Here is a 21,561-nt window from a genome sequence, read left to right on the forward strand (position 1 = left end):
GCCTCAGAAGGTGAGTGGTCAGCGCAGCGGATTGCTAACCGCAGGGCCCCCGGTTCGATTCCCGACCGGGTTGGAGGTTTTCTTCGCTCGGGGACTGTGTGCGCATCAGATCAAGTTCACACTGCTTGACAGAGAGCTCTACTGCTATTTGTGAAGCTCTGAATCCTTGAGTTGCGGAAAGGAAGAAAACAATCCTAGTCTCTTCAGCCTCTATTTGAGTTTCAAATTGGGACTTTTTTTTCTCTGAGCAGCAATAATGACATATTTGAAGGCTCCGAATTTGTTTTTCTTCCGTACTGCATCGACATTTGGCTGGATTATATTTCTGTGTCATCTGCCAGGCAGGAATATCTCGGCAGATGGAGGGTCTTGCCGGTATCGGAGTCCATCTGTTCTTGTGTCCCTTCTGGCCAATGTCGTAGACGTATTCTCCTCTGCGGCCAACTTCCTTCCGCTTTCCCTTTCGTTTCCTGCTTCACTGCTTTCTTTGTTTTGCTAATCGAGAGTTCGTACTTGCTGATCTGCTTGTTTTGTTTTGGCGACTTGCTGCGGTGCGTGCTGTGTACACAGGGTCGTCCATTGATAGTGACCGGGCCAAATATCTCACGAAATAAGCGTCAAACGAAAAAACTACAAAGAACGAAACTCGTCTAGCTTGAAGGTGGAAACATGATGTGGCTATGGTTGGCCCGCTAAATGGCGCTGCCATAGGTCAAACGGATATCAACTGCGTTTTTTAAAAATAGGAACCCACATTTTTATTACGTATTCGTGTAGTACGTAAAGAAATATGAATGTTTTAGTTAGACCACTTTTTTCGCTTTGTGATAGATGGCGCTGTAATAGTCACAAACGTATAAGTACGTGGTATCACGTAACATTCCTCCAGTGCGGACGGTATTTGCTTCGTGATACATTACCCGTGTTAAAACGGACCGTTTATCAATTGCGGAAAAGGTCAATATCGTGTTGATGTATGGCTACTGTGATGAAAATACCCAACGGGCGTGTGGTATGTATGCTGCTCGCTATCCTGGAGGACATCATCCAAGTGTCCGGACCGCTCACCGGATAGTTACGTTATTTCAGGAAACAGGAAGTGTTCAGCCACATGTGAAACGTCAACCACGACCTGCAACAAAGGATGATGCCCAAGTAGGTGTTTTAGCTGCTGTCGCGGCTAATCCGCACATCAGAAGCAGACAAACTGCACGAGAATCGTGAATCTCAAAAACGTCGGTGTTGAGAATGCTATATCAAAATCGATTGCACCCGTACCATATTTCTATGCACCTGGAATTGCATGGCGACGCATTTGAACGCCGTGTACAGTTCTGCCACTGGGCACCAGAGAAATTACGGGACAATGACAGATTTTTTGCACTATTTCTATTTAGCGACGAAGCCTCATTCACCAACAGCGGTACTATAAACCGGCATAATATGCACTATTGGGCAACGGAAAGTCCACGATGGCTGCGACAAGTGGAACATCAGCGACCTTGGCGAGTTAATATACGGTGCGGCATTATGGGAGGAAGGATAATTGGCCCTCATTTTATCGATGGCAATCTAAATGGTTTAATGTATGCTGATTTCCTACGTAATGTTCTACCGATGTTACTACAAGATGTTTCAATGCATGACAGAATGGCGATGTACTGCCAACATGATGGATGTCCGGCACATAGCTCGCATGCGGTGGAAGAGGTATTGAATAGCATATTTCATGACAGGTGGATTGGTCATCGAAGCACTACATGGCCCGCACGTTCACCGGATCTGACGTCCCCGGATTTCTTTCTGTGGGGAAAGTTGAAGCATATTTGCTATCGTGATCCACCGACAACGCCTGACAACATGCGTCAGCGCATTGTCAATGCATGTGCGAACATTACGCAAGGCGAACTACTCGTTGTTGAGAGGAATGTTGTTACACGTATTGCCAAATGCATTGAGGTTGATGGACATCATTTTGAGCATTTATTGCATTAATGTGGTATTTACAGGTAATCACGCTGTAACAGCATGCGTTCTCAGAAATGGTAAGTTCACAAAGGTACATGTATCACATTGGAACAACCGAAATAAAATGTTCAAACGTACCTACGTTCTGTATTTTAATTTAAAAAACCTACCTGTTACCAACTATTCGTCTAAAATTGTGAGCCATATGTTTGTGACTATTACAGTGCCGTCTATCACAAAGAGAAAAAAGTGGTCCAACTAAAATATTCATATTTCTTTACGTACTACACGAATATGTAATAAAAAATGGAGGTTCCTGTTTAAAAAAACGGAGTTGATATCCGTTTGACCTATGGCAGCACCATCTAGCGGGCCAAACATAGCGCTATCTGGCTTCCCCCTTCAAGCTAGACAAGTTTCGTTCTTTGTAGTTTTTTCGTTTGACGCTTATTTTGTGAGATATTTGGCCCGGTCAGTATCAATGGATCACCCTGTATTGTCCGCTGCCTGTTGTGGTTCAAGAGCCGCTTGCATGTTGGTCGGTGTGACTTCCTCTGCTGCTGTCTAGACTGCTTTACTGTAGTTTTTGAAACGTCCGTTTCAGGTACCGGTTTCGCTCTCTCTTGCCGCTCGATTTGTTCTAAATCAGGTACCTCTTCGTCTGTGCTGCTTCCGTCTCACAGTCGACGCCTCTTGTTTTCTAATAGCTGCACATCAGCTATAGTAGGTGGTTTTCCTGCTACCAGTTTTGAGGGTAACAGGAAATCTGCACATGGTAGTTTTGGCTTCCGTATCCATCACTTGGTTCTCCATCACAAGTTCAACGACGATCAGTTCCCTGCGCTGCTCTAACGAATTTTTTGAAACGAAGCCTCGTCTTGCGAAAACCGTTCTTTGATGGCCACATTCATTACAGATGAAACAAGTTCGTATCCGTGGACCGTAAGTAACATGCACCTTTCATCCACAAACCGTTAAATGAGAGGGAATATTCTGCCTGACACGCATTACGGATTTGTTTCACTCCTCCATACTTATTTAAAATCTTTCAAGTAACAGTTCTCCACCTCAGGAGACAGGGTAAACAAGCGCACATTTTTGTACTCTAGGTCAGCATTTGGAATTATGACAGTACTCACAGAGGCGTCACGGTGGCGGGATTGTTTTCCCTCCGTTTTTGAGAGAAGTCATTTCCAACAATTCCAACAACACAGGGTTCAAGAGTTTCACGAAAAAGCAGTAGAGCTTCGTGCCACAGTAAGCAGTGTGAAATTGACCTGATGTGGTACCAATTACTTCCACTATCGTGCACTTCTAATGAACATCGTTGAACATTTCTTATTGCCTTGTCAAATTCGAAACTGATTGTGCTTTTTCTGGGAAACATTCTTGATAACATCGTGACTAACATGTGGCCGAAAACGCTACCACAAAAGAACACGACACGCGATAACAGAAAGATAACGAATAAACACTAAATGGTTACACAGAACGCAAAGTAAACTTCTCCTATTCATGGCTTCCAAATGCCACGGCGAAGCGGAACTGACCAACACAGTCCGTCGTGAAAACCACCTTAACTATAGGAAATAAAAATTCTTTAGAAAGCTTCAAAACCGTTTTTCTTGATAATTTTTGAGTGTTGCATCGAAATGCTTTGGCCAAAAAATACTTGAGTTTTGAATTACATGTGGGTGGTCTCCTCGTAAGCGAAAAACCAGTCAACCGGAAGACGGCTATCGAGAACTTAAGTGCTCACCAGTACGCATCATCAAAAGAGGCACACGATATAGGGTTAAAACTCAATCTATCCAAAACCATGCGCTCCTGATTGCTTATTCTAGGCTCATTAGCCCGAAATATCGGGAGTATATCATCATATTTAATTCTTAATTGGATAAATATATATATCTCTCTTTCGGTGAAGAGTCTAGGGTAATACTGAAAATCTAAACAGGGCTGAACTAGTACTGCGATGTACGAGAAAGTATTACCGTCTCTGCATGCCCTACAGAAATATAAAAAGCTGTCCCCTCTCCATCTGACAACGAAAGCTGTACAAATGCTTTTAACTTCAAATTGTTGATTACAGCGATTTTATTCTGCAACTTGATTCTTAGGAAGGCTCACAGCGCTTAGAACTTGCGATGACTGCCTGCGAACAGAATTCCTGTGACATTCGATTTTTAAATATATTTCACCGTCTTATGCACAGATATTCTGGCTAATTGCAGACAAGTGCAGATATATCCATACACTATCTCTCCTCTACCGTGTTATCAACATATAAAGTCTCTCATATCTTTCTTCTGCCTTAACGCTCTTGTCGGAACAACACAGCAGAAACATTCGTTATCATCAGAGCAAAATCCTTGTGTCCTACTCCATCGTCCAATCGCTATTGCGGGGGCCTTTACGGCACCAGAAACCCTATTCTGGAATTATTTCCCTTTAACATCAAAGAAATGAATAATACCTCCTGTTTAATGACATATCTTCTAAAACTACAAGAATGTCTGTCTTTGTTTTGTACACACTCGTTACTCCATTACAGCTATTAGAGTACCAGTGTTTCCAACCACACCTTCCTCTTTAAGCACTTAGCTAATGCAGTCTGCATAAATTTCTCCCCTTCAAAACTCCTTCTGCCAGAAAACATCATTTGAGATAACCTGTAATCTTGTATCTGTTGCTACCACTATTATTGATGATATTCCTGTTGGGTGTGCAGCCAAATTCTGAAGTAATTTAGATACAATATTTCTACAGTCCATGTGGCTGTCTTCTTCAGATAAGAACGCTGCATGCTAATCACCCCGGCGAGATGGATAGAGGAAATATTGTGTATAGGTGACTGCATGATCTGTCTGCAGACCCGACGAGACCAACATCAGTTATCACGTTGACCGTCGCAGGAGTAGTATAGGATTTTTTAACGCTAAGCCAGCCGCGGCGTCTATATATATAGGCCATCTGACGATCACGTTCTAATTTCAGTTCCTCGTTCTATGTTCTTTTCTTTTCTTACAGTATGTTTTCATCGGTTCACTATGTTACTTCTTTCTGTCTTCAGACCATTTTGAACCAGTCTTTTTAGCTACCCTCCCTTGGAATCCTTCCATTTCCAATACTTCTCCCTGAAAGGCTTCTCTGTTGTTTATAATTTCAGTTTTTATGTTGTTTCTCTCTAAATCCTTTTTTAGTTCGTTGATCCAACTTGTTCTGGACTTTTTACTTTACAAACATTTGAAAATATTATTTTTTAATCTGCTATCTTGCATAAAGTCCAAAAAACATGTATTCTTTATCTCATTAGGTTCGAATTTTTTTTTACATTTTGGTATATTTCAGCATTACTTCGTAATTTCTAACCTTCTGCTGTGTTTATTGGTACTAATATTTTTCTTATAATTCACCTTTCTAGTTCTTCTAATTTATCTCAATTATAGTTTAATGCCAGGCATTCGCTTGCATACAGGCACTCTGCCTTCACTGCTGTGTTGTAGCACCTATTTTTGCATTAGAACTTTTTATTGTAGAGGTCTTTGGTTATACCATAGGCTCTCCACATTTTATGCTACCTTTCCTCTATTGCAGATTTTTCCAAAGCATTTTCTTGAATTGTCTCCACTAGATATTTGAATTTTTCTACTCTCTCTACATTTGTTTTCAGGAATTTTGTACCATCCTTAACTTTTGTTCCAAATTTTGTTTTTTCTGCAGAAATTCTTAAGCCAGTTCTGTTGGATGTTTCTTCTAAGAGGTTTATTTGTGTTATAGCAGATGCCACACTAGCGTAATGTATATCAAAATCATCTGCAAATGCACAACAATTGATTTGGATATTTTTGCTTCCCCTTCCTAACCTAATAGGCGAGATGTTGCGTTCAGTAAGTATTTTGTTCCAAAATGTCTCTGTTTCCTCTAACATATTATTAAAAAGAATTGGGGATAGCCCGTCAGCTTGTCGTGCCCCTGTCTTTATTTTGAAAGGCTGTGAAATTTCAGCCTTTGCAGACTGTACATGTAAGTGTTTCACGGGTTGGGTTTGTCGGTTTAGGCTTTACGCCAAATTCTCGAGCTATTTTATCTATAGTTTCTCTGTCAACAGAATCAAAAGCCTTTCTGAAATCCATAAACGTAAATACAATGTGCTTTGAATTAAGTAATGTGTGGTGAATTACTGACTTGAGATTAAATATTTGTCCAAAGCCTGACCTTCCCTTCCTAAAACCACCGTGATATTCACCTAAATGACTGTCTAATGTTGTGTATATTCTGTTTAATAAAATCTTGGAAAATACTTAATACATTCCTGGCAATATTACAATTTATCAAATGTTACTTACTATTACTTTGTATTACTATTTATCATATTAATACTATCGACATTTATAAGTAACTACTCGTATTTTTAAAAAAAATAAAGTATTTGTAACTCCCTAGTATTGTGTAAGAGATAGTCTGAAGGTCTTAATATGATCAAGTTATATACATAAATGAAGTAAAATATTGGAACCACGTACGATTGCACTTCGACGAAGGGTGAAAAAAATGGTTCAAATGGCTCTGAGCACCATGGGACTTAACTTCTAAGGTCATCAGTCCCCTAGAACTTAGAACTACTTAAACCTAACTAACCTAAGGACAGCACACACATCCATGCCCGAGGCAGGATTCGAACCTGCGACCGTAGCAGTCGCGCTGTTCCAGACTGTAGCACCTAGTACCGCTCGGCCACCCCGGCCGGCGAAGGGTGAAATGGGAACTATTAGCCTCCTGTAAAATGGACGAATCAAAAACAGCCCCATGACCATTATGAGGACGCAGGTCTGTAGTGTGAAGTGGCGCCTGCACGTCTTTTTCAGAGACGCTGCGGAAGTATCCGCCGGTACCAACGCTGAACCGCGAGGTGACGCAGGCGTACAAAGTGCCGGACACGGAGTGGGTGCTGGAGAAGGGCACCTCGGTCATCATACCCGTGCTGGGTCTGCACTACGACCCGCAGTATTACCCACAGCCCCAGCACTTCGACCCCGAGCGCTTCTCGGAGGAACAGAAAAACGACAGGCACGACTTCGTCTACCTGCCGTTCGGTGATGGCCCACGTGTTTGTATTGGTGAGTATCAGTAACTGTGACTTCCTTTCTGGAAAAAAAAAATAACAACGGGAATAGACCAGCCTTCTACCTCGCACTCTGTTTATGGGTCACTTTTAAGGAAATCTGAATAGCTCTACCCAAAGTTTTGTATCAGCAGAACAATTCGCTTTCAGTCTCTGTTGATCCATTGTGGACAATGGACAGCAGGTGGTCAACTGTTTAACAACGAAATTCGCCAAACTGCCATGCAGCTGAGACATTATTTTATTTTATTTTCGCTACCAGTTTCGGCAATTCATTATACCATCTTCAGGCCCCATATGCATCTCTCAAACCTTATCGATATTGGTGTACTGGGACCATACGTTTCTATATTTCGTGAATTTGCAGCTCAAGTGCTTCCTTCGAAGGAAGCACAATTGCAGTCAAGTTTTCGAAGCACTTGAGCTACGAATTCACGACATCCAGAAACAATGGCCCCAGTTCGTCAACATCGATTACTTTTGAGGGGTGTATATGGGGCCTGAAGATGGCATAATGAATTGCCGAAACTGGCAGTGAAAATAAAATAAAATAACATCTCAATTGCACGACTGTTTGGCGAATTACATTGTTAAATGAAGTTCGCTTTCGTTCTCCTTTTCTCTCGGTCAAGTTCCTTTTATCTGAAAGTGACACTGCTCACAAAAGGTCTGCGATATGGTTCTGGTGCGTGGTGTGCAATTTACTGTCTGTTAATCGTTGGTGATAGATTTTTGGAAGTTGACCTGTGCATTCATTCTGAGTTCTAGTAAGACGGAACAGGAATAGACATTGATAGAGCAACGTTAAAGTAGAGCCTAGTTTACACGACGACGTTTGGTTGCGTGGAATGAGTTGCACGCAAGTGGTTTCACATATGACTAGACACGGAGACATCAGTATACACTTCAGTTCCGTCGTTTTGTCGGTCCCTGAGTCGCGTCTGAAATGAAAGTTTTGGCAGCTGCAAGTCGCACGAGTTGTGATGGAGTTAAAGCTTGTTGCGTGGAATCGCTACATAAGAAAAAAATAAGAAACGTATTTCGATTCGTGACTGGATGAAGAAAAGACGTCAGCTCGATTGCTCAGCATCCTTGCTGAAATAATTTATAACGGAAGATCCAAGAAGTTCTTTTAATTATTGTAGAATGTCACCGGAACTGTTCACTTTTTCTAGATAGAGTTAATTATGCAATACGGAATAAAGATAATGTAATGCATGAAGTACTGTCGCCAGAACTGAAATTACGTATCATATTGCGTGCATTACAATCGAGAACACTCGGCATGCTATAAGATACGGTTTTAGTTGGTGATGACGCTATTTCATTAACACCAATAATTATTAACATTAACAGTAATAATTATTAACATTAGCAACAATATTTATTCGAAGCAGGCCGCATTAAGAAGAGAATGGTTTGCATACTACTCTCTTGAAGCTAGATCTGTACAGTGGCAATAGTTCAAAATTCTAACATATGTGAATGGGGAGCACTGCAGCGAAGTTTTAGATAGATGAATATTGAATGCAGCTTCTTTAATTTGTATACCCTTCCCTCCTGTCAACAATATTCCTTAACAAACAGTTGGCCAAGTCAAACGATGGGATTTTAGTCTTGTAGACGAGAGCATTACCACAGCTAGAATTACACTTGCTTGTATTTTTCTTAACTCAGTTGTTAAAAAATGGTTCAAATGGCTCTGAGCACTATGGGACTTAACATCTGTGGTCATCAGTCCCCTAGAACTTAGAACTACTTAAACCTAACTAACCTAAGGACATCACACACATCCATGCCCGAGGCAGGATTCGAACCTGCGACCGTAGCAGCCTCGCGGTTCCGGACTGAGCGCCTAGAACCGCTAGACCACCGGGGCCGGCTCTAACTCAGTTGTATATGTGCTCCTAACTCAATAAATTTTGCCCAGCAGCTCATATATTGCCAAACCATTTATGTTATGATAGCACATGACGGTCTCAGCTGCAGCAATATGTTGCTTATTTTTGTTATCAGTACCACTGATATCCCACAAACATCTATGCAAAGCATAGATATCCAAAAAGCGAACATTATTCTCAGTTTCCCGCTTCATATTTCAGTTTGTCTGCACTCAACGAACACACATAACCTCAAACTCATGCATCTAGTGTCGCCAAAGTTGGAACACGCCGAAAGTGTTTAGTTTCATCAACGAGTTGAGCAAACGCGGGGCGCGCATGCGCAGTGGCCGGTAGCGCAGTTGCCTGCAACCTAGTGTCGTCGTGTAAACTAGGCTTAAGTAATGTAATTTTCTATTGTCGTTAATCCGTTTTAAATACCTTTATTGTTTAGTATAAGGAAGCTAATTAACACCATATCTACAAGACGTCACAGAAGCTGCAAAGCTGGCTATTGTGTGCAGATTAATTTCAGCATTTTGTAGTAAAAGGGAGCCAGCTATCTTGAGGGATAGATTCTTTCGCAGTACGTGACGTCATCAAGAGTTCTTTTAGAGACACATTCAGTCGCGTGGCACTCTGAATTGTGTACTCGTACACATAACATTTAACAAACAATTCAAGATATGAAGCGTCTATTATCGTGGCGTGATGGCTGGTTTACGAATGATTGAAGTATTGTGTCCCCGGCGGTATGTGAGCCCAGTGCCACGCAGTTATGTACTCCGTGTCGCGTTTCTCGCACTTTGGCAAGTGGCGTAACGGTTTTTGCCGATCAAGATGCGTTAGACGTGACCTTGGAAAGAAGTACGAGTAAATCGTTGCGCTGTTCACCACCTCACACTGGAGCGTCAGTCAGTAAATCAGATACTGTTGCACATCGTCGCCACTGCAATAGGCTCTTGCGGTCTCTGCATTATGAATGGGTTTATACTGAATTGCTCATATTTTCTGATGAAACATGGCTGCCTTTATCGAGGAAAGTGAATTTTCAAACCAACCGACGCTGAAGTACTGAAAATCATCATCGGTTACACGAAGAGCCTCTGCACGATGTGAAAATAGGAATCTTGTGTGCTGCTGGAGCGACACGATATGTTGGGCCGATCAGTTCCAACAAACTAAAACCTCTGGTACCTTGGTGTGTGAACAATATACTCCAGTTCTTTTTTCAGAGAACTAACAACTACTGAAAATACTTGCGGTTATTTCATGCTGAATAATGCAAGAGAATGCACCGCCAATGTTTCTACGACACAATTACCGGGTGTTTTTGATGGTAGCCATTATCCTATGTCAAGGAAACATCCGTTCTGAAGTACTGAATGGTGCAATGACGTTTTCGGACTTCTGACCAAGGCCGCTCTTACTTCGTCTAATTCGGGTAAACATCGGACTTCTTACCATGGCCGCTCTTCGTCTAATTCTGTCAAAGGCCGAGGAAGAAGACATGGTGTACGTTGCGCAAAATGACGCACACAGGCAGTATACAGGGTGTGACAGGTAAGGCAGGCAACGTCGAATATACCTGGAACGAGGAAATAAATATCCAGTTGCGGTTTCCGCTGAGTTTTACTGGACACTTTGGCGCATTTTCTAACCGACGAAAATGTTACCTTAACGTTTATACCTTTCGAATTATGACACGATTTTTTAATGAAAATACATTTTTTTTTTTACACTGGAAAGAGCCTAACGAAATAACATATATGTAGCTAGCTCAAATAGGAACAATATAATAGCGCCGTACGCCACTATCCCCCCGTCGGCAGACTGTGAGCTGGGAGGAGTGGGCAGGGGTTCAGGGGGGGGGGGGAGGGGGGGACGAAGAGTAGGATATATTGATGGAGACAGTGGCGCACTGTTTGGGTTGGCACAGCCCTCCCATATCTAGTTGTTCACCTACGTGGCCTACATGTTACTACTGATTGTTGGAATAGTTGGACGGTTTTCTACGTTAAAGTAAGACAAAAACATGGTGTGACTGTTTTAAAAATGGTGTGTGTGTATGTGTGGACAGGTCAACTTTTAAGGTTTCGTGGACGGTTGACAGAGACGTGATGATGTTAGATACATTTTAGTAGCGGGAGGGAGGAGAAAACTGTTAATGTAATTCCGCAGCAGTGAACCGAATGACGGGAACATATCTTCTTCGAAAGGTAGTCAACAAGAATAGCATCATGTACTTTAATGCAATAATTTCAAGATTGACTTATGAGAATTGATAAAAGCAAATTGTTTCTTCTAAAATTTGTTAATGAACTAAGAAGAATACAAAATATAATCGTGTGTCTCTGAATCTTACAACAGTTCCTTCTTTTTTATAAACATTGTGGTAGGGGTACTGTTTTATCTGAAGCGGGAAAAAATCTCAGAGTCTGTGCTTTGTCATGTACAATGAGGGAGCACAGAAGTTTCGAAAACATAAGAATAATTTCGCACGGAAGTCTATGAAACACTGAAGGATGGGAATGACGGACAAACAATACATATGTGACGGACAAACAATACATATGTGACACGAACACATGATGATAAAAATAATGGAGGAAGTTATAACTGAACAGCAATGAATGAAATTTAAAACAAAGATAGTGTGTGACAATGGGATACGCGCATTTCGAATGCGTGTGTGTGTGTGTGTGTGTGTGTGTGTGTGTGTGTGTGTGCGTGTGTGTGTGTGTATGTTTTGATTTGCCTTCTCTGAAGTAAAGCACAATGATTTCCGTTCACAGGTATGCGATTCGGCCTGATGCAGACCAAAATCGGACTGGCTAGTTTGCTCAGTCGCTACAACATAGAGACCTGCAGCCGGACTGTCAAGGAGCTGAAGATGGATCCGCGTTCGTTCATCTTGAATCCCGTCTCTGGCATTTGGCTACGTTACGTTGCGAGATCCCAAAAAGCTTAACTGTGTCTTTGTGAGCATCTGTACACATAAATTTTGTAAACATAAAGTCTATTATTTTTATAATACTTGCCTCGGCAAGATGTTTCCGAAAGCAGTTGCCAACTCTCAACAGGTGGAAAGAGGCAGAAATTTAGATTTAACTGACTTTGAAACTGTCATGATTTGCTTATCGATGTGCGTAGGGAAGGATTCTTTGAACGACTCCAGCATACACCTGTACAGAAAATACGTGTTAACGACAACAAAAGTCCGCTGTGTGTGTTTGTTACACCTCTTCCGCAATATAGGCCATTTCTATATGCGTATTTTCTTATCTGCACTATTTATGTGTGTGCCTAATTATGTACCGTCAAAGTCTTGTATGTTAGCTGTTGTTTTATGTAGCGTACCTTAAGTGAATTAGAATACAAAACATATGAATTACGTATCATCTATTGATATAATCTTAATGAATCTTTGACGCTATTGGAGCAAACGACTGTTAAGACCGTCTGCACTTCGCATTCTTGTGTGTTCTTTACGAATCAAAAGATAACGTCATTGTGAAAATTTGAGAGACATTGAGCTCCAGATTGAATTTCAGTTGCATCACTTGGTTGTCTTATTTCTGAGACAGCATGTTGTAAGTTTGTTTGCCCATCTTTGATAACTGTGTAGAGTTTAGACGAAAAAGTTCGTGTTTTGTTGTAAGGCTTGTTATCATTAATCTAAAATAAACACCTACAATGAATGAAAAATTTTTTGTACCATGACAACGAAATAAATACTACTATTCGTTATAAGTTAATCGTCGCTTAACTGAAGGGAAACAAGCAACTCAGGAAATTATGTATCAAACTTATGAAATTTAGACCAGCAGAAGAAGACAGACCACGCCATAAATCAATCAAGAAAACTTAATGTAATACAAGAAGTAACGAAAAGAAAAAACAGAAAACTTTTGACTTCGTGTGTTTTCTCCCTTAAGGCCTTTGCCGGCCACTGTGGCCAAGCGGTTCTAGGCGCCTCAGTCTGGAACCGCGCTGCTGCTACGGTCGCAGGTTCGAATCCTGCCTCGGGCATGGATGTGTGTGATGTCCTTAGGTTAGTGAGGTTTAAGTAATTCTATGTCTAGGGGACTGATGACCTCAGATGTTAAGTCCCATAGTGCTTAGAGCCATTTGAACCATTTGAACCTTAAGGCCTTTATCTTAAAGCATGTAACGGGTAGTAAAATACGGTTATGAACAAGCAAATAAAAGGTAAAGTTGTCAGCATTAATTTGTTGACATATCTACTGTGCCTGAAGACCAGTTTGAGGACAAAAATATGACTTTCTGCTCGTATAATACATTTTACTGTTAGACAACGTCCATGGAATCCAGTTAGGGTATATCATTTTAGAAGTACAGAGAATCATCTGCTCCGTTTCATCGGTATGAAACTGATTTAGAGTATCTTAGAAAGAAATTCCTCACTAGACCAACTTCTTTTTCCCTGTTTTTTCTTTCCACCCTGCACTTTATTCGTAGCGTCTGCCATGGCTGTCTTCACAGTGTGCCACACTTTCTCCACGTCTCCTTCATCATCTGCATTTTGTAGTACATCGAAACGATTATTTATATCTAATTCAAACTCTTTACATTTTTCCTCACTTTTTAGTTTTGCGACGTCAAATCCTGTTGTTCAAATGGTTCAAATGGCTCTTAGCACTATGGGACTTAACATCTGTGGTCATCAGTCGCCTAGAACTTAGAACTACTTAAACCTAACTAACCTAAGGACATCACACACATCCATGCCCGAGGCAGGATTCGAACCTGCGACCGTAGCAGTCGCGCAAATCCTGTTGTAGCGACCTGGAGGTCGACCGGGAAATCAGAAGTCGCAATTGACTGTTACAGCGAAATAAAGTTTGTCTTCTGTGAATTCTTTGTATTCTTTTTGGCGAGTTCTCTTGTGACCTAGCGACACTGTATTGTGTAAACTTTGTGTCTGTTAAAGATGTTTACTAACAAGTTGTGTGTGCTATCATTCTGGACCAGCGCATCACTCACGGAACCCTACAGTGGTGACCCGAGCAGGAACACGGGGCCGGCCGGAGTGGCCGTGCGGTTCTGGGCGCTACAGTCTGGAACCGAGCGACCGCTACGGTCGCAGGTTCGAATCCTGCCTCGGGCATGGATGTGTGTGATGTCCTTAGGTTAGTTAGGTTTAATTAGTTCTAAGTTCTAGGCGACTGATGACCTCAGAAGTTAAGTCGCATAGTGCTCAGAGCCATTTTGAGGAACACGGGATAATGACGTATCAACTTGGAAATGGCAACGTTAAACAGGAGGACGCGAACGAAGTACACCTCACTGCAAGCAGACTCCTCCGTCGTCCAGTAACTACCGATTCATCCGTTTCCTGCACGAGGTGGGACTGCACAAGAAGTCAAACTGCGGGCGTTCTGGACATCTAGACCAGGAATCTTGTTCACACAAGCTGAAAGCATTTTCTGTCAGCATGGTATTCACCACGGTACGGCCCAATTTTACTGCATTATTGCACATTTAAATGAATACCTACTCCGGAGATTAGGTTACAGAGGTTATTAGCATACCAGCGCTTCGGAAGCAAGTCACACACGAAGAATTGCTAGAACTTCGGTCACTGGGGGGAGGAGGGGGAGGGGGGAGGGTCGGAACTGTTGCCTGAAAGGTCATTGACAATACTTTGATAAAAAAAATTCCTGATAACCTGTGGATGATGAATGATACTACCGGCGGACGCGGAATTGCCTCTAACAGAGTGACAGTGCTGGCAGAAAAAGTGGAAGCCGTTGCTACTTGTCTACATTTCAATGCTGGCAGCACTGTAGCTAGAATCGACAAAGCATCGACAAAGCATTTCAGTGGCAGTTTCACGAAACGGCCCCGTTCAAGGCATTCAGTCGGATACTCCGGTGGATTCCACAGAACAGATGGCAGAGAGCGTTCAGGTGTAACGTGCAAGTCGCAGCACTACAGAATAGACAACATGCGGAGGACACGAAAACTAATCGAGGGCGTCAGCACTCAACCAAGAGTATAAAGACAGGACAAATAAGGATAAGGATTACTGATGTTGGTTTCACCAGCGTTTTGGAGACTGGGCGCGCCAGTGCACTGCGCCTTGCTAACACACTAACTCTTTCGACGTCCTCTAAATGGCACTACCGACTGTCATGCTGCATTTTGCAGTCGTTCTGCCCCCCTCTCCTGACGCGACCGCCGCGCCGGATGTACTGGAGAAGCCCGTAAGCGAAAAATTCCGCGACGTGCACTTGGGCCCACAACGCAGGAAGATTTCCACGGAGGAACCGTCACAGTGATTTTCTGCACACGGCACTAAACGGGCAAATTGTTCTAATTCCGGAAGGTCTCCTTTTCCTGAAACGGAAAAGGTCTCAGCCCTAATGTACAGAACAACGGGACATCAGACTTTTTTCCGTACCGCAAATAAATGTGGTCCTGTGCTCGGCACTGAATTACTCAACGCACGACGTTATTGCACTACTTTCGCTTCTGTCTGTAAGGACCTCAGCTTGGAGGAGTTCCGATTTCATTTCCAAGATGCGATCAGTAGTCGTAACGTGCCTAGTCAGAATCTTCAAAGAGTTGGTTTTACGAGAGCAGTCAGCGTATCTCGGTGGCTGTTTGTGGTGGAAACAAATTCAGCAACAGAGTTTTGGTGAACACTGGTTCAGAACTAAGTTCGCCGCTGATAAATCATTTCCAACCGAACAGTATGGTGGCTCCTCTAGTTTTACACTGGCGAGCAATTCACTCATCAAGGCATGCAGCATGAAGACAATGAAATTATACATCGGCTTAAGAAACTATTCGAACGGAATTTTTTGTAGCAGATGTCAGTGACCTCATTTTCGAGGCGTATTAATACGCCATTTCAAATTTGTCGTGCACTGCGGACAGTTGCTGAGATCGCAGGTGTTAAGTACGGAGGGAATCTGAGTTATATTTTTGATGAGTTTCCTGACATTTTATCAATAACACAGGCAAAGACTAAGGTCCAGCAAAACACGCACTTCATCCGCACCTCACCAGGTCCAAAGGCGGCAGCCAAACCCTAATGGCTCACTCCAGAAAATTTCGCGGCAGCAAAGAACCGTGATAGCGTTACGGAGATGTTTAACAAACTCAAGTGGCAGACTCTGCAAGAGAGGCGCTCTGCATCGCGGTGTAGCTTGCTCGCCAGGTTTCGAGAGGGTGCGTTTCTGGATGAGGTATCGAATATATTGCTTCCCCCTACTTATACCTCCCGAGGAGATCACGAATGTAAAATTAGAGAGATTAGAGCGCGCACAGAAGCTTTCAGACAGTCGTTCTTCCCGCGAACCATACGCGATTGGAACAGGAATGGGAGATAATGACAGTGGCACGTAAAGTGCCCTCCGCCACACACCGTTGGGTGGCTTGCGGAGTATAAATGTAGATGTAGATGTAGAACGACATACAGGTAGACAAGCAAATTCAGGAATGAGTGACAAGCCCATCTGAGAGCCAGTAGGCTTCTCCTTACATATGGTACAAAAATGTGATGGCACATGGCGATCATGTGACAACTATCGTGCGCTGAATCCAAGAACACCTAACAGGTATCTGACACCACCCATCATGGATTTCAACAACTCCATGGCGAGAGCTAAGTTTTTAACGTCATTGACTGTGGCCAACGTTATTCACAAATTCCTGGGCACCTACTGACGTTAAAAAGACAGCACTCAATATTCCATTTGGATTTTTCCGAAAGTCAAATGGTATACCGAAAGAATCATACATTCTACACACCAAGATGGCATGTTTTCTATTCCTTCTGCCTTATCTGATCTTAAGTTCTACAAAGCTCTTTTAAATTCTGATGTTCATTCATCACCTGCTCAGGGGCCCCGAATTTCTCTTTTGTTCTATGGATGACATTCTGGTTTTCTCTGAGTCCACACTCAGCGCAAGGTCGAACTGTTCCAAGTTTTTTAGCGTCTACAATAGTATAGAATGGTAATCAACCAAGATAAATGTGTTCCTAGGCTTTGAAGTTCAGAACGTGTGGGTACTATCCGCAACATATCTCTGCCAAAAATATAAAAAGATTTGAGGTTCCTGAGCGTGCTAAACTACTACTGTCGGCACCTGTCCCAAACAGCTGTACTCCTAAAAGGGAAATATACAGCCGGAAGAAGAATAACTGATAGCTTGCGACAGAGTCAAGGACTCAGCAGTGCAGCCTATACTGCTTGCATGTCCACACCATAATTCGCATGTGGCACCATCGACAGAGTGTTATACGCCATGTATGCCGCCGTCTGGCATTTTAGAGACTCACTTGAAGGGAAACATTTCTCCACCTACACTGACCACGCTCCTCTAACGGCACTCTACACGAAAGGACTCTCAAACGGGTCGCTTAGGCATAAAGAATTACTGTCGCAGTTTATGATGGATGTGCATAACATCAGTGGAGCCAAAAATGTGGTCGCATACATTAAGGCTGTACTGGACCCGATTCTTTGTTTCCTGTGGGAACAAGGGCATTCCAGCCTGGAATTAGGACAGGTGTATGTCCCGGAGTTGGCTGTATCTTTGTGGTATGACAAATCTCGTAACACGCTTCAAGTCATGTTCCTCGAACACATTCGGCGTTTGGTCTTCTATGCGTTTCATGATTTGTCTGATCCGGAAGTTCATGCCATTGTGAGGTTACTGACAAAGAAAGTTATTTGGCCCGTTTTAAAGAAGGATTGCAGAACGTGGGTAACGTTACCAGCAATGCAAGGTAGGTATTTATGTGTCGGCGCCTAGATGCACTGAGTACTTGGTAGCAAGGGTGCCCATACAGCGATGCGGGTCCTAGATCTGGGGGTTCGAAATATTTTTAACGTTTGAATGTTTCTTATAATATTTAAAACTCGTGTTCGTAAGTGTCAAGTTGGTATCTGAAAAATGTGCAAAACTTATTTTTGATATATGTAATCCTCATTGCAGGGCAACAGAACTATGTGAACATTTGTTTTTAAACAGAAATACGCAGAGCTCACGCTACACGATGCGAAATCCAGGCTAGCCGGTACATCAAACAATTCGTCTGCGAGAAAGCAATATGATTTCAATGAAAACAAAATGACTCAGTTTAAAATATTAGCCCTGGATATTGTTAATCTTTAAGTTTTGCAATCATTGCACTAGGTCTGTTACTGTAAATACACAGCAAATGAACATAAAAATTAACGCATCTGACTTTCTGATAAAACTACTTGAAAATTGTGCATCTTCAGGTTTTCGCGGCGCAAAGACTGTTCCATTAAGTTTCGAGTGTGCAGCAGATTTCTTGGTACTTGAAAATTCTCTGAAATCTTTTACTGGTGTTAAGCCTCTGAACTGATATAGATATTATTTTCACAAACACACTCTGACAATCAGTATGTCTTACACTGGACATGAACTTTGATGGTAATTAAATTTATTGGCCTCTGCGCTCTGAATGCCCCTCTACTCTGCAACTTATTATAATTACGTGACTGTCAAAAATCAAATTTCATTTGCAGTACTTGCGATGTACAATGCAAGACAGTATCATAACAATTTTCATAAATGCTTCTCAGTACATAATTGGCGACGTGCAATACGAGTATGCAAACACAGTCATGAAAGCAAATGAAAATGGGGAACTAATATTAATGACTGATAAATGGGAAAAACACTCCAAGTTTAACTATGTTTCATTTAGCCACGACAACCATACACCTTTTCATAAAGTTCTCAGACCTAGACAAGTAAGTAAAATATTTCTTAATAACTTTCCTGTGTACAGTTGCCTCCCTTGACACCTGTTTCAATTACAAGACAAAACCATATACTTCATTATAAAATTTCTACAGCAACCTTCAACCATACGTGATGTTTTAACAATCAGAAGCTGCACAGTTACAAATATATATATAAAAAACTAGATTACCTTCAAAGTTGGTTTTCATCATACTTTCATTAATATAAACTCATTTGCTTCTTCCCTAAAACATATTATTACAAAATCCTTCTTAAATAATGCTACGTTCACTACAAAGCAGGCCGGCTTCCACCCTTTTTTAAACCAAGTACGTTGCCAGACAGTTCAATGCATTCCGCTATGCTACTATCTGACTCATTCTGACAAAGCAAAGTTAACCTCTCCGACCAACATCACTGGTCTCAAATAGTCTTACAAAGAATATGATTATATCGATTTTACAGAGGTTGAGAACATTTATTAAATTCGCAACTTCATTCACATTTATGGCCAAAGCTCCCTATATTTTGCAAGACGAATGGCGACTTGCAGGCAATCATGAAAAAGTTCCAGTTCCAACACTGTTAAAAACCTGCGTGAGCTTTAAATCATTTTCTTGAAAGAAAAAACATCTGACTACACTATATTTTTTCCTTTCCCTAAGAACTAGAGCGGGATGTGGGAGGGGGGACTCGCCCCCGTTATGGGCGGTCTTGCTTGGTAGAACCGTTGCCATATTCAGAAAATTACTGTTACTTGCTCACAGTTTCAGACTGTTTCACAATATGGCCTGAGTCATATCACATTAAAGAGACTGCCGCTGTTACAGTGACAAAGACGTTGGTTAATGGCTGGATTTCACAATTCGGATCTCTGAAGGTGACTGCGACTGATCGAAGCAGGCAGTTTGAAGCATCGTTGATTCAGGAGCTGCTTCGACTATGCGGTTGAACATACTGTACATTCAAATCACCATTTCCATCTCACAGGTAATGGTGTAGTGGAACAATTGCTCCACACCTTGAAAGTTGACATATGATACACAACAGCCCAGATGATATTTGCGGAAAATTAGACATTGCCAAATGAGCTTATTACGGACAAACCCACAAAGATTACAGCGGCGAGGAGTATTTCTGAGTTCGGGAAGATAATGTCTTTTCTGCTGCCGACCGTGTCTAAGGCTCACGGTGACAAACCAGTCTTCATTCACAGGGATCTGTTCAAATCTGCTCACTTTTTCCTGCAACATGGTTTTATCCACCCAACTTTTATGTCACCATACACTGGTGATACAAGAGGACCACACAACTGTAAAATTTCTAGGAACAGGCGTGAGGAGACGGTTTCAATTGAGTGCTTAAGGGGACCACACCATGGTTCAGGTCGAAAAAATCGATTTTTCTTCATATTTCGATAGATTAAGGTTTTACTTAAGTACTCTGAAAAGGATTTTGCTGAAAAAATTCTTTTTCGGGCATTTAAAGAGCATTTCCTACCACGTGTGTGTGTGCCACGCCCACTTTTCTGTCACCCACTTTTCTGCATATATTTTAGATCTTTATATCCCCTACATTGCACGTTAGGGATTTTTTTTTTACTCCCTAGTGTGATGGCTATCCTTGGAATGCAACGATCGGTATTCTTTTGTTTCTGCTGTTTGTAAACAACACGCTTTCAAACACACAGTTAGTTTTGTTCAAGTGTGATCGCAAGTAGTTGTTACACTGACGTTTGCAGTGCTTGTTTACGTGTGTTTTGTTGTGTTTATTGACGAAACGTAAAGGCATTTTCAAGAAACGACAATTTAGAGGAAACAAGTTTAGAAAGCTTTCTGTACAAGAGATTATGTCGCCTGGCAACGATGTTTCTAATTGTAATTCTTCAATAAGTGTATCATCAAAGAAGCTCTCACCATTTCAAGAGAGTTATAACGAATTTACTGTAAGTGACAAAGAGGTCAGGAACATTATTATAAATTTGAGAATATTATCAGATGTAATTTCTAAATTTGTACAATGTAGACAGTGTGGTGAGTCAATGAGTGTGAAAATTTGTGAGAGTACCAGTGGGAGAAAAGGCCTAGCAATTGTTTTGGATTTAATTTGCACTAAATGCTCAGCTGTGATTTCATTTATGAGTTCTTCAAAACCAGATGTAAGTGGATCTTAGGAAATCAATACTAGATTAGTTTATGCCTTACAATCCATTGGCAAGGGTATTGCTGCAGGGAGAACATTTTGTACGGTGATGAACTAACAGCAACCACCAAATAAATTTGAAAAACTGACTGCAATATTAGAGAAAGCTGTATGTGAGGTCAGTGAGGAAAGCATGAAACTGGCTGCTAGGGAAGCAGTGGAAGAAAATGATGGATGTTCGGATATTGCAGTTGCACTTGATGGAAGTTGGCAGAAGAGAGGACATACTTCTCTGAAAGGAGTAGTGACACCGGTAAAGTGTTAGATGTGGAGATAATATCTAAATATTGCAAATGTTGTAAAGTCAATAGACATAAAGAACACAACTGTGTGACTAATTTTAGAGGAACAAGTGGTGGTATGGAAGTTCATGGAGTACAACAAATATTTCATCACTCTGTAGAAACAAGAGGCGTACGGTACACCAAATTTTTGGGTGATGGTGACAGTAAGGCATACAACAATGTGGTGAACTTTACACCATATGGAGATGCCATTATTAGCAAAATAGAATGTGTTCAAAAACGTTTGGGAACAAGGCTGAGAAAACTAACTGTTGATATGAGAGGAAAAAAATTAGAAGATGGAAAATTGTTGACCGGACAGGGTCGGTTAACTAAAACTGAAATAGAA

The 21,561-nt window shown here is 41.7% G+C and overlaps 1 protein-coding gene across 1 annotated transcript in view; it reads left to right on the forward strand.

Moving 5' to 3' along the window:
- The window catches only part of LOC126191004 (probable cytochrome P450 6a14), a 110,770-nt gene extending 98,050 nt beyond the window's left edge, over window positions 1-12,720 (forward strand). Inside the window, exons 6-7 of the mRNA XM_049931685.1 lie at window positions 6,837-7,088; window positions 11,769-12,720. Coding sequence (XP_049787642.1) covers window positions 6,837-7,088; window positions 11,769-11,944 — 428 coding nt within the window. The 3' untranslated portion in view covers window positions 11,945-12,720. The remainder of the gene's footprint in view (window positions 1-6,836; window positions 7,089-11,768) is intronic.
- Window positions 12,721-21,561: the final 8,841 nt, after the last annotated feature.

Source organism: Schistocerca cancellata, chromosome 6 (genome assembly GCF_023864275.1).
Source record: "Schistocerca cancellata isolate TAMUIC-IGC-003103 chromosome 6, iqSchCanc2.1, whole genome shotgun sequence".
Classification (NCBI taxonomy): domain Eukaryota; kingdom Metazoa; phylum Arthropoda; class Insecta; order Orthoptera; family Acrididae; genus Schistocerca; species Schistocerca cancellata.